The sequence below is a fragment of the Pezoporus occidentalis genome, unplaced genomic scaffold (genome assembly GCF_034315485.1).
Source record: "Pezoporus occidentalis ecotype Australia unplaced genomic scaffold, CSIRO_AGI_Poc_V1 ctg186, whole genome shotgun sequence".
NCBI classification, from domain to species: domain Eukaryota; kingdom Metazoa; phylum Chordata; class Aves; order Psittaciformes; family Psittacidae; genus Pezoporus; species Pezoporus occidentalis.
Genome location: NW_026913704.1, coordinates 1,020,016 through 1,033,745, shown reverse-complemented (window position 1 = coordinate 1,033,745; position 13,730 = coordinate 1,020,016). Strand labels below are relative to the sequence as shown.

General features: G+C 39.2%; 1 protein-coding gene across 7 annotated transcripts in view; it reads right to left on the bottom strand.

Annotated features, from left to right (window-relative positions):
- NTNG1 (netrin G1) overlaps positions 1-13,730 on the bottom strand; it is a 176,951-nt gene that overhangs the window by 97,168 nt on the left and 66,053 nt on the right. For all 7 annotated transcript variants that reach the window (XM_062615917.1, XM_062615911.1, XM_062615914.1 and 4 more), the window contains exon 3: positions 5,604-6,244. In XM_062615917.1, coding sequence (XP_062471901.1) covers positions 5,604-6,244 — 641 coding nt within the window. The remainder of the gene's footprint in view (positions 1-5,603; positions 6,245-13,730) is intronic.

Below are 13,730 nucleotides of genomic sequence, written 5' to 3'. Positions count from 1 at the left end.
CAACCCAAACCATTTTATGATTCTATGGGATCCAGGAGATCTTTAAGCTTATTTCAGTGTTTGCATTAAATTGAACTCTTCTGAAATGAAAAGCTTAAAGGAAAGTAAGTTTCTGGAAGATACTGGAACCACTGAATTTATTCAGGAAGACTCTTTGGATAGCTTTTCAGCATACAAAGCAATATAAAAAGAAAAATGCTCATTTCTTTCATCAGGAGTTTTATCTTTACTCCTTTAATGTTCAATGGCAAAAAGAATTATACTACAAAAAGGCTTGGTGCCTCTCCTCAGACACCCTAATCCCACACAATACTGAGCTTCTTTGAAAGACAGCTGGGGGAGATCAGTATGGAAATACTTTACATCTTGCAAAACAGGCCAAGAAGAGATGATCAAATGCTAATGAGAAAAAGTGGTGAGTGAAAACTGGTGATTTAAATTCACTAACTTCAAAAGTATATAGTAGAATTAGAGACCTAGTCAGCTGTCCAGACTCTACTGCTCTGCTCCCTTTCCAGCCACTGTAAGACTGAGACCACTGAGAGCTGATGGATGGGACTTGTGTCAGAAGGATGGACAGTGTAAGCCAGTATTATGTGAACATGGGCAGGAGTAAATCCCACACAGGACACCCGTAGCAAGGAGACCATTGGAGACTGCTCATGCGTAAATAAACACAGTAACTATTTCATTATGTCAATTCCTCACGATCCTAGATTTGTCTCTACAGAAAACAAAGGGCCATTTTCCTTAGTGACATATTACAGTAAATATAGCAAAAAAGCCAATCGCACTTGGGAGTTAAAGATAAATTGACATGCTCTTAAATACATAAGTTTCTTTTCCTTTCCTGTTCTCTAATGAGTTCATAATTTAATTGGAGAAACTGCTAGATTCCCCCTAGTGACTAGTGGAAATCTCAAAGGAGAACAAGCAGTTTATGCAAGTATTCTTGTAAAACAAAGTGTATTCAAGTATGGTAAATAAATACTAGAAACAAGAATGATTGTCAGTTGCCTCTTTAAAAGCTTAAAGCCTACATATCTTCATATTGATGGTCTGTTTTGGAGCTGAACATTAATGAAAACATTTTCTATTATAAATAAAACTAAACCATTTCTATGTATTAGTGCTTCCCCAAGGCAAAATTTTGCTTTGGGTGAATTGCAGAGTGATATTATTGCAGCATTGTCAAGTGTATGCCAGAGTAACATACAGATTTAATCTAATTAATCCATCCATAGAATGGATCTGTAGAATAAGACAGAGGATGAAAAATGGACAGCCCAGCCTTCACGCTGTGACTGTCTGCTGAAGGTTGCAGTGTGAGCTCCCAGCTCAGGGCAGCACATCAGCCTTTTTTAAGAGGAAGGCCACTCACCTACCCCAAATCCACCACAGCAGGGGCAGGGTCACAGCTGGCAGGAGGGGCAAGCTGACTAAAAAGACAAAAAAGCCCCAGCCCCCTAAGCACATACGCTTTCCTTCAGACTAATTTATTCAGATGCTGAGGTGGATTTAAATTTAGAAGAGATAATGTGAGAGCAAGAAACTGTTAAAACTGAGGATAGTTTCCACTTGTGCATTGTGAGTTAAGAGATTTCTATTGCTGCTGGAACTGCAATCTTAGCTGAGACAGGGTCAGAAAACCCTGGGGCTTAAATAGAGAAGCTTCAAGGCAAGAAAGGTATAAAAATAAATTTCAAAGGGCTTAATAACATTGTGCAGAGGCTGGATATTCTGAAGTCAGAAGGAAACCGGTGGCTCTTAGATCAAAACCTAATCACCTCAAAACAATAAGCTCCTTTGTTTTAGCCAGCTAGTCATTCTGTCACTGGGGAATTAAAAAAACTGCTAGTTTTTTTTACTAGCATCCCAAATTACAGTTAATTTACAGTGTATAAATGTACACATCACTGACAATATAACAGTTAAAGCAAAAATACATTGGAATAAACATGGTTAAACCTTTAGCAGCCTGATCCAAAATCTGCTAGGAACCTTTTGCTTGACTTCAAATAATCATTATCAGCATTCTAATGAAATTCTCTTAAAATAAAAAAAAAAACAAAACAAACTAAAAAAGGGAGCTGTACCTCACAGCTTACTGCCAGGACTGTCTTTCACGTGGAATCAAAGACAGGCAGAGCCTGCAGACAGTCCAGGCAACGAAGTGAAAGAAACCTTCTAGAGGTTACCACACAGGACACCCTCTGATTCTCTGCAGCAAGGCGAGACAAGGGGAACAATGTCTGCTCTTTCTTAGTTTCCCTTCCCAGAAGACTTTATTTATGCATTCGTCGACCTTTCTAGCCATTAGGACCATCTTGCTTCAGCAGTTAATTAACACAAGTGCCATAATTTAATACAGTTAATGCTACTTTATGCCCTTTAATGTACCTTCCATTAGTGATATTATTGTAGTATTACCCTGTAAATTAAAATGAGATCAAGACTAAGAGAGGCTCTCTTTAATTAAGGTACTGGCACACTACATCGTCCATTATTCACTAGAAAAAAAAATCACCCTGATTTAGTGAGGCAGACCATCAGTAAGTCAGAATTCGTTCATGTGGATTATTAGGTTTCTTGAATAATGTGAACACAATGGGGTTGCTGAAATTGCTAACAGCCACATTTCCTTTTTCTCATCACCTTAATAAATACGCAATGGAAGTGGTAAATTGAAGATGAATAAACAGGTAGTAATAGAGGAGGTAAAGCATTCATTGAGAGTAGACAGGTTTTCACCTCTAATGCAACATACATCAGGCTTATTTCACACCAAAATGCAAAGCAATGACAAAACAAACCCCATATTAAGTGGTCAAATCTCCTATCTATAATTCATTGTGAAGTACTGACCACCCTAGCACCCTGTATATTAAACATGGCGGCTTTAAAGCAGATGTCTTTCATTGTCATTAATCTTTAAAATACAGCATGAAACAAATAACATTTTACGCTGCCTTTAGAAATATGTTATTATGAGCTTTTGTGTTTTTAACTACATTTAACCTTTTTTTTTTTTTACCATTTTTTTTCAGTAAAAGGACTAGCTTCAGTATGTGTCTGCTAGCATCACCCATCTACCACATGTCAAGCTCCTGGGTAATGTCCCTTTTTATGGAGTAATGGAATAATCTAGTCTAGCTTTCTATCTGGATACAAATATCTAGGTCTCAAAGCCCAGAATATGAAACACCACAGCAAGGAAAAGAAAAAAAAAATTTTTTTGCTTAACATTCTAAATATAGTGCTAATGGGGTGCTATAAGGTTTCCAGTAGGAGACTAAAAATACTTAAAACTGGGTGACAGTGTGCCTTCTGCAAGTTACATTTGGTTTGACTAAATAATCAAGGACTGTGTACTGCAACCCCACAGCTACTTAACAGCAAACAAGTTCGTAAAGTGTTTAACAAGGAGGGGTCCCTACCTATTGAAGGAAAGGCCACCAAATCCCTAAAGAGCTGTTCTCATTAGCAGAAGAGTGATAAGAATTTACATGAATCTAATCTAGTGAGGCACTATTACACAGCAGATATTTCCTTTAAAGCATGTGACCAATTACTGCAGCATTTAGACAACAAGCATTCTCATCAGATAACTCCTCTGTACAGTCACACTTCATTTCTGTAATTTTTCACAAGATTGCCATGCCCCAGATGTGCTTGAAAGGTTTCTGTTTCTCATTTGCATGCAACGCACTCTTTTTTAATCCTCCACATGTTTTGATAAAGTACTGATAGTCTAATTGAAGTCAAACTAAGTTCCAAATGGGTTTTTGGATGGGGAGCAGCTTTTTCTTAAGGAGTGAGGACCTTCAGAGCCTGAGCTTTGGTATGATGCTTCTGTAGAGCTAACCTATGTGGAGCACAGTGGAGAAATGATGCGCATTAAGCAGAACATATTTGTTGTTATTGTTATATATATTTGGCTAATCTTACCAAACTATTTAAAACAGTACCTTAAGCTGTCTGTGATCCACTCAGCCTTCTCAAGAGACTTCTGGAAAATAATTTACCATGTAACTAATGAGGGTTACAATAAGAATTCTTAAACCAGCACCGTTCGTCTTCCAGTTTCACACGTTCAACTACTGACTCTGTATCTATCCCTATGTATTTGGTGTGGACACAGAAGATTGCAACTACATACTGTGTAAACCTATGGTCCTAACAAATGCTTCTGATATCATATAAAAACATATCGCCACTGCAAAAGCACTTATGCATTCAAATCTGTATATGGCATATATTCTTCATTTATATAAAAAACATATTTTATATAAAAAGTATTTATTTACATAAAATTATTCCTTTATTGAAAAATAATATTTTTCAATGATTACATCACAGTAATTTGATTATATTTTGATTTTATGTATCAGTTTTTGCAATACGGAAATGCTTATGAACATGAAAGGCTTGTACAAAAGAAGCAGAAAATGGCAAACTAACTACAGCAGTAACAAAAATATAGTCATCGCTGTTTCATATAATCACTGTCTCTATTCTTTTTTGCACTCAGTCCTGTCTGCAAAAAATGCCCTGACCTTCCAACATACATTAGCTTAAAAGTTCATTTTGATACTTAGCTTCTCTCTCTCAAAAAAAAAGAGATGGGTTTAGAAAGGAAAATTTGAACTCTCTATAGAAGAAACAGAGGAGAAGGAAAAAGTACATTAGAGAGGTGAGTGAATTGCTAATAAAGAAGGTCCCATTTATATCTTTAGAACAAATTGGCATCCAAGATACACATAAAGGGTATCACATTCTTGCCTGAGGTCATTAGTCAGTTGCTAGTTTGAGTTTGGAAGAAAATTTCCCAATAGGAATGTCAATGCATGGTTATTATTTCTGGGACTATAGCACCTGACACCAGCCACTGCTTGCCCTAGAGGGACTGTTTGTCTCAAACCCAGCTCAGTAATCATCTTTGTTAGGTTCAAATCAGTCTCTATAAAACAGTGTTGTATTTTGTGGTGGGTTTTGGTTGTTTTGTTTTTTTTTTTTTGTTTTGTTTTTTTTTTTTTTTTTGGTTTTGTTTGTTTGTTTTTTGTTTTTCTTATTGATTTTATTCTTCATTTTACTTCAGCTTCATTGTATTTCAGAACTAATCTAAGTGAAAGTAATGGACTCTAATCTCTGCTGCCTGCCTTGTTCACAGGCAGTTCTTAGTCAGACCTAGTGGGAAGGGTCTGCAGAAGAGCTGCAGTATCAAACATTAAAGGCCTGAAAAAGTCGAATGCTAAAACAGAATCTCTCTTTTCAGTTAACTACCGTCAGATCAGGCTCCAACTATATAAAAGCAGAAAGTGTCCTGATGCTAGGGTGAATTCCTGAGCCTACATAAGAAACCGTTAATACTATCCTGCTCGTGAGAGCTAGGGCTCAAGATCCCAGGCCAGTGCCAGTGAACACCCAGGACTTTGTGTCACTGAGTGAGAAACTTCTACCATGAAAAGTAACAGACTTCAACTGAGCCATATTTCCAATGAACATATCTTGGCAGAAAATGTCATGTTTGGGAAATAAAGGGTTTTGAATAACCCCTAAAAGCAAACACACGTGACTGTTTCTAAAAGTATATATTCTCTTACCTTCCGTATACCCTTATGTCTGAAATTGCATAAAAGTAGCGCGCCAGGTGTTGCTCATCTACATATATTTCTCCAGTTGCTGGCCTGAGCAGTCTTATTCTCAGATCTGTGATGGTAAAGAAATCTCTTAACTTCTTGGTTGTGTCAAGCTGGCCATAAAGAGAAGCCATATTATGAAGCCGAGGTCCAGCAAAAAAAGCAAATCTATCTTTGATTTCAAAGTGGATTATTTTACTATTTGTCATGTACCCCGTAGAATATTCTTCTGTGCAAATGATTTCTAGGACCGTGTGCTGTGATAAATCCCTCACTGATTTTGGATCCATGTGGAAAGCATCTAAGCAGTCTGTGGCATAATATTGGTAGGGCTGCCATGTTCGTCCATAGTCAAGTGATTTCTCCAGGATCATTTGGTCTGGACGGCCAGATTCAAAAGTGATAACTATGTTATCTGTAAGCTCAATGGTTTTGTTCCAGGAGAGCGTAATATTCACATGAAGAGGCTTTGGATAATCCTTCCAAGTTGTGGACTGCCAAAATGTGGAGGGATGTCTTCCCTCGAGATCGAACATCAGTTCTGGAGGATGAGCCAGTTCTTGGGTACTCGCATCGCATTCATTATTGCACATGTAGGGATTCCCCTGGAAAAGAGCAAAGCAGTGTTATGAGAGGCACAGTATAGGTGGCTGTGATATATAAAGATGTTCCTTGTCTGGCACATGAGAACTGCTGCTTTTTCTCCAGGACTGAAACCAAGAAAGAAAAAAAACAAATATTTGCAAGGAATACCTCTATGTTAGCTATATTTACCCTGGCTGTTTTACCTGTTAATGTACAAACACACACATATACAGTACCTTTGCTTCTGTAACATAAACTTTTTCTTAGTATGTTTTAGAGAAAGAAAAGAGTTTATCTACCCTGAATGACTTGCACCAGTGTTTGAGTCACAGAAGGCTGAGCAAGTCTCTAATAGCTCAATAACTCCAACTCTTCTTAGAAAGATGCAGCAGCCAAAGAGAATTTATGTTTTAAAACAAATATGTTCCTCAAGAGCTTTGCTCACAGAAGAAGTAATTTTTAGGGCAAGGGTTTTGAGGTAAGCAGTGCAGCCTGTATGTACTCAGTATGAACCACTACCTAGTACACCTTCTAGTTTCCTGTGAAATTTATCATGCTTAACTGTGCTTCCAGTTTAGCACTGGCTTGCCTTAAAACATTTACACTTGCTACCAAAAGCCATTAAGAAAACAGCACTCTGCCAGCTCTGGGGCTTGATTCAGACATCTGCCATCTTATTACAGGGGAGCAAAGTACTTCAGGAAAGACTTTTCACGAGGCACCAGCTCCAATTTGTCAGGACAAGATAATCCAGCACTTGATTAGGTCGGAGATGTCAGCAGCTCTAGCTGGAATGCTGCCGAGGTGGCTAGAGCTCTGAACTGGAGGTTGAGTTAAAAACAGCAACAAAAAAGCTTGCCGATAGTGCACAGCTTTTACGGCTGCTTGTCCTCTGCAGCAAGGTGAAAGTGAATTATTCTCTTCCTGGCCTTTTGATACATTAACTTGCATACTACATTCTTGGGCTTCTTCACAAAGGCTATTTTGTCTGCAGATTGGGTATACGTTGAAGCAGTTGCCAAGATATCAGGTCACATAGGCTGCATTGAATCACATTTTTCTAATTCTGCCTTTCAAGAGTACATTGATATTTTGCTACTTGTTCATTCTATGTTTGTTTCAGAAAGCGACTGCTGCTCTGTATCATTCCCTCCACCTTACACACAGATTGTCGAAGAAACCATGTGTCTTTCGATTGATGGTCAGCACTGCTGGGGAAAAAGCTGCACATACCTATACCTAACAGCGCTCAATAGAGGCATAAGTGTAGCTGTTGTTATTAATAAGGGTAGTTGTCATTAATCAGAGTTCACCTCACCTAGCCTGAAAACAGAACAAGCCCTGATATGATAATCAACCTTTTCTTATAATTACAGTTATGCTTCTCTCCATCTCAAAGGCCCAGGGCAATGAAGTAATTCAATGCTATCCAGTGTGAGAAATGGGCTTCAAATATGAGTTTCCACCTTGGCTGCTGTTCTGCTCCTTGACATACTCCCATGAAACACAAGTAAAGGGACTTCTGCACTCACTTTGACCTTCCCACTAGCAACTTCCTCTTACATAGGCAGTGAAATACTATTTTCTTTCTCTCTCTCTTTCCCATTAATACAGCTGAATGCTAAACCTGACAATTCACTGGGACTCAAAGTTAAAAAACTATAAGATGACAAAAAGGGTTATTTGGGAAGCAGCACACTGCTTGTTACACTGACAGCATCAAAGCATACAGCTGTAACTGGAAATATTCTGCAAAACGTGTCTATAATAAGCCCCTGTTATAGCTTTGATTTCAAGCTCATGGTTACTATTTCTATGTCTTCCTTTTGAATAAAACAGTGAAAATCAAAAAATAAGTCAAGCAGAATAAAGTAAACACCAGATTTTTTGATTATTTAAGCTCCATTTAATGTACTAGACACAAACGCCAGAATTTACTAACTTAGTTAAGCCTTTTCTCTTCCTTAGGGAAAATATACATATTGTGAAATCTCTAAGGTACCAGACCCTTTGACTATCTGTAAGTATCAGTTTTGCAGAAAATGCTCATAATTTCATAAATCATACCTTTCTGTGGTTTACTAGAAAAATCTGGTCGCTTCTGTACCTGTCACCATGAAGCTGCTTGTGTACTTATCATGTATATACTTCTGTTATTGCTTTGGTAAAACCAACCTCAATGGGAGGTCATGGTTATAGAAACCCAGCAAATAAATGTTTCTGGGTAGCCAGACAGGTGCATTAAGCACAGCTGAGGGATGGCCTTGGTTTCCTGCTTCACAAGCAATCACTGAGTCTGTTGTGATTCTTCATGTTAAAAACTAAAGCTGTTCTGATCTGCTAGTCCCTGGGTGCTGGAGGAGGCATGTTTTATGGCTTCCAGTGAGTACCCTGGATTGTGTGGGATATGTTGTTTCTTTCTGTATATGAGTTGGTTTCTTTAGCTCCTTTTTTCTTTCAACTTTTCCTTTTAAGCAAAAGCTAAGGTGCCAATATAATCAGAAAATGCTGGGAAACAGGGCTCTATCAAAACAGAAGCTAGTGTGAATGCAGCCAGATCATAAGAACCGGTGGTAAGAAGACACCTGAAAGAATGGTGCTGTGAATGCTTCAGTAGCCTTAGCTTGCTACTGAACGGTAGTCTACATCTCTGTGCGCACAAAGGTTTTTGGGACAGATGAGGCTATTCCAATTAATGGCAGAGCATAGTGAGAAATGGATCAGAGTCACAGTGCTGTCCCTGCACCAGAAATTCTTATCAGCAGTAATATCAGTGGCACAACCTATCACAGGAACCTTGGGGTAAGGATGTCATCAAAAATGAAAATTGTAAGAAAAACCTTCAGGCATATCCTCCCCAATAAATGGAATTATTCTTTTAATTTTACAGCACAAAATTCTCTCTTAAGAGGTGAATGGTTTGATGACACCAAAATAATCTGTAGGGTGTTTAGTATTCTAGCGAGGAGATTAGGACAAAAAAAAAATCTAAGCCGATATAAGCCAATAAAATAAATGTCCTGAATTCTGACACAGCGAAATGATGAGCTTAGGTGAGTTCCCCTCTGCCTACTGACATGACAGTCCCTGATGTGATTTTGAAATATTTAACGTAATTATTGCCTCAGAGGCTTGGAGTCAGATTCTAGTTTGGCTTTTTTGTTTTGTTGTTTTTTTTTTTTTTTTCCTACCAGCAACTTGGCTTTAAACTGCATATGTTTCACTTTAAATGTAATTTGCATGTTAAGTCATACTTATATGACCAAAACAGTGTAAAGGTGTCTTACCCTACACAAATATCCCTTAGTACATGTCAGTATGAAAACAATTAATTTGGGATTAGTTATGTATTTTAATGTCTTGATCTCTGTGATAATCCTCTTTAAGACCTCTACCTTGGTAAAATGAATACAGCAAAGGAAAACTTTCCCCAGTTTGTGAAAACTAAGCCCATTCCATGTTGGGCACAATTACAGGACTGGAGCATTAGCAGTTGTAAGTAATTTTTGACCAGCAGGCAGCCTTAAATAGCTCTTCATTTAAGCCTTCCAAGCAGCAGGTCTTCAGCTGGACAAGGTGGAAAATAAGTATAACTTTTCAAAACAATATTTAAGCCGTTAGGAGATTTCTAAATAATTAAACACTAATAAATACTTCTAAACTTTTAGTGCCAATTAGTGTAAGAGGTAACTGAGGCTTTCCCAACACCATGACCATCTAAAAGAAACCCACTATTTTCCTGTGCAGTAATTGCAGACTAAATAGCTCCTTGCAGGCAGGCAAATTAAGTTGCTATTTATTCTGTTTTAGGCTGCTTATGGAATTAAGAATATTACCAAAACTAGTGACATAGTCAAAAAGTTTTGGCTTTACAAAGGGGTACCCGTTTTGCATGCATGGTGAGGGCATGTGGCTGTATCACACGGTTTGATCATGCTCAGCCCCAACTGCAAAAAGCAGAGCTACCTGGGAAGCTGCTGACTAGGGCTGACTGGTCCCAGTAGGGTTTCCTCTTAATTAGCTGGATTTAGTTTGTTTTAGCACACAGTGACATCTGTTTGTGCCAGCCAGCTTGAACTTTCATAGTGGTGTCTGAGGTGTTCTGCAAGTGTCCCTGTCTGGGGTGGGGCTCTGGGGCTGGTCTTGCTCCCGCTGGGCAGGAGCATGTCTTACCACACGCACCTTCAGGACTGGCCTGGTGAATGGGTGGAAGGATGGGACCCTAGAATGAAGATTTTGGTTGAAAACAGGGGTCCAGCAGTAGTATGAATGTCAGGGGAGCCAGCAGCACTTTTGCAGCTGCTGTTAAAGGGTTAAAATCTGAGTGCTGCCACTCAGGTGAAACCTGTCCATCCAGACCGCTCCTTAGTGACATCTAGACAGCCTTAGGGCTTGAAAGAAGCTGTTGCTTCTTTCAATCTGCTTCCTGTCTACACTAACACCTCATGGACCTTTTTAGTCAGGAACACAGAGAGGCTTAAACCTTCTGCAGCATGAACATTGGAAACTGTATGGCAGATTACATGCTGTAATAGACACCTGCCTGAATCCCTACAGAGAATTATAACTTGCGTTTTCAAACTGGTGAAGGCTGCTGAGGTCAAGCAGGCCAAGATTTTAAGAAGTAGCAAAATAAATTTTCAAGAAGTGAGTCATGGCAACTGATTTTTATACTGCTGCCTCAAGGTAGTTAGCTTGGATGCACAAGAAATAAATACAGCCTGTCTCACATTTGGAGTGAGGTGGTGCAGTAAATTATTGCATTCAAGTTACACTTTTGGAAGTAATAGAGTATTTCTGTTTTCCTTTCCAAAGATCCTTACCAGCAGTTCACTTGGTACAGTGCTGTACATTGTACTAATTAGACAGTAATAGCTAATAGCAGCAATTGCCCTAATGCTTACATTTTGCATGTGGTTTCTAACCAGGAATTACTTGCTTACCATGACAGCCAGTTATGAACCCATTAACTGGGAGATACTGCTCATTTAGCCATTGTCATACTAAAGGCAAACAGTCAGGGTGGTGGAGCATTGGCAAGGCACAGAATCTGTTGCATGATAATGGATCCTATCAAAGTCACTACATCCATTAGCTGCTTTGAGAGCATCTCGGTCAATGTCTGCAGAATTGTGATGAAGACAGGGATGGCTGTAGACAAGAACATTTTACCATCAGCTACGTTTCACCACTGCAGTGACAGCATTTTAAGTTAAAGTGATTTAAGTTAAGAAAGAAAAAGTGCTAAAACCTCAGCAGAAGATTTGATGCTCTTTCACAAAGCTCCCAAGTGAGAGGCATCTGGATGGCCAGAGAAGTACTTTGAACTGTGAGCTGCAGGCTGAACAATATACATTATCCAAAACCAGCAAAAAGAAAATAAAAGCATGTTTAAATCAATGACGTCTGGGGAGACTTAAAAAGATTAAACCGGGGAGGATCCGACTAGCCAAAAATAAATAATAAAGCTTAACAACTTCATGCACTTGAAGCTTGAAAGTACATTGCAGCTTATGGCCCTGATCCTGCAACAAAATTGGTGCAAGCAGGCCCTTAAAATCCAAATTTTAAAAAGATACTTAAATATTTAAAAATCTGGCACTTTGCTTTGTGGAACATAGCCCTAGCTAATTAATCTACATGACAATACCTCCGTAAGATATGGGATCCCATCCCAAATTTACATATAGATGCAGAATTAGAGAGAAATGCTTTTGAATGATGAACCCTGTAATTCCTGGTTACATTGTACTATTTCTTCCACAGTGTTTTGGTAGATCATGTGAAGACATTTTTGGCTCTTAGAGTAGCTCTCAGATGATCAGAGCCTCTTTCCAATACTACAAACTGAAAATGTATAATAGGAAAACAATTTTATATTTGCAGCACTAAAGGTATTGGTGCATTTGGCAAAGGCACTTAACTCCTAGCAGAACATTTTCTCTTTTCAGTTATGTTAGTTACTTTTTGGAAATGCTTTTCAATTTACTTTATGAGGCAAATGGAGTTTTGTTTACTCTGAAATATCTCTACGCAATTTTTCTGGGGAAAGACTACGCATTCCTAGTTGGTAATTTTATGCTTCTGAGGCTACCTTTGATTTGGCAGCCTTGCTGATGTTAGTTTGACCACTTGATCCTTCTGGCATAACAGTACCTAAAGGCAGATCTACGGGCACTGACCCAAGTGTGGTTTTGTTATTTCAGAAGCTCAATATTGGTGTTTTCCTCTTGTATCAGCAGGTATCTGGCAATATAATCACTTTCCTACTTATAGATTTTGCAACATCAGGAGGTGCATAACATTGGGACCCCATCGTGCTGATCTCTGGCTGAAAAATATGTCAAATGTTCCAAGAAAACCTGTTTCTTCATACACTGGGTGCATATCTGGGTTTGAGAGACTGAAACCCCAGGGAACACAGTACCCCCTTTCTCTTGCATATTGCCATTTATCCTGGGGAAGCCAGCCCAGCCATGACAGCACTCCTTGGACAAGACAACAGAGGGTATCAATCTCCAATATCATGCTCAGCTCACATCAGTATGTTTTTGTCTGAGCCACTTTTTCAGTGGCTCTACTTTTCTAGCATCCTGATGGAGCTCCAGCAAGGAAGTTGTGTGAGAAATATGCCAGGTCCGCTCAACTGGGGATAGCTTCTACCGTCAGTAACAACAACCTTGGATGTCTCTACCTTATATTTTGTGGTCTCACACACGTGTTCATTCTCTGGTTATTTTGGACTATCCATGGATTTAGAATGGGAGCCATTGAGGGGGTAGAAAAAAAGAGATGTCTAAACCACTGCAGTTGAAAGGTACCATCCCTGAGCAATGGATAGCCGGTGCAAAGGCAAGTTGGTCCATTACAGACAGTCTCAGTTGTCACAGTGATCACAGAAGGAATGTAAGCATCAAAAAACCTCAGAAATCAAATGACCTTAGTGGTGACAGGGGGGATCAGGGCGCTGGAAACACTTAAAAAAATACATTTTTTTTTCCTTTTTTTTTTTATTTTACATTATTGCAATCAGATTTTTGGTTCTTAAAGGAAATCTGTGGACAGCAAAAAGTCTGAGAAACACATCAGAACAAGAAGGGCCCCAGCTGGCCTTAACAACCCTGACCAGCCCCACCTAGGCAGTAGGTTATAATGACTTTGACCAGCCCCACTTGTGTTCCTGGCCCAGATCCTATTTAAGCTCAAGTTGGGGTATCTATTTAGCTCTTTCTTCTAGGTGGGTTTTAGATCTGTGATGTAGTTCTGTTTCCTGTTGCTCAGGATGAGGTTGTCTTGTTGACCCTGCTTCGTCCAGTCTTTGTGCCTGGGGATGCTGAGGGACCATCTGTGTTCACTGACTGTGTTCAGGCTGTGTGCGATTGCACCTGTTGGTGGGGGCATGGCTGGGGTGTGACTCTGCTCCTGCTGTTCTTTGGCATTGCTGAGGGATATGCAATGAGTGAGGAGATGGACATAATAGACATGCAAAACTCCACAGCTTGCCCA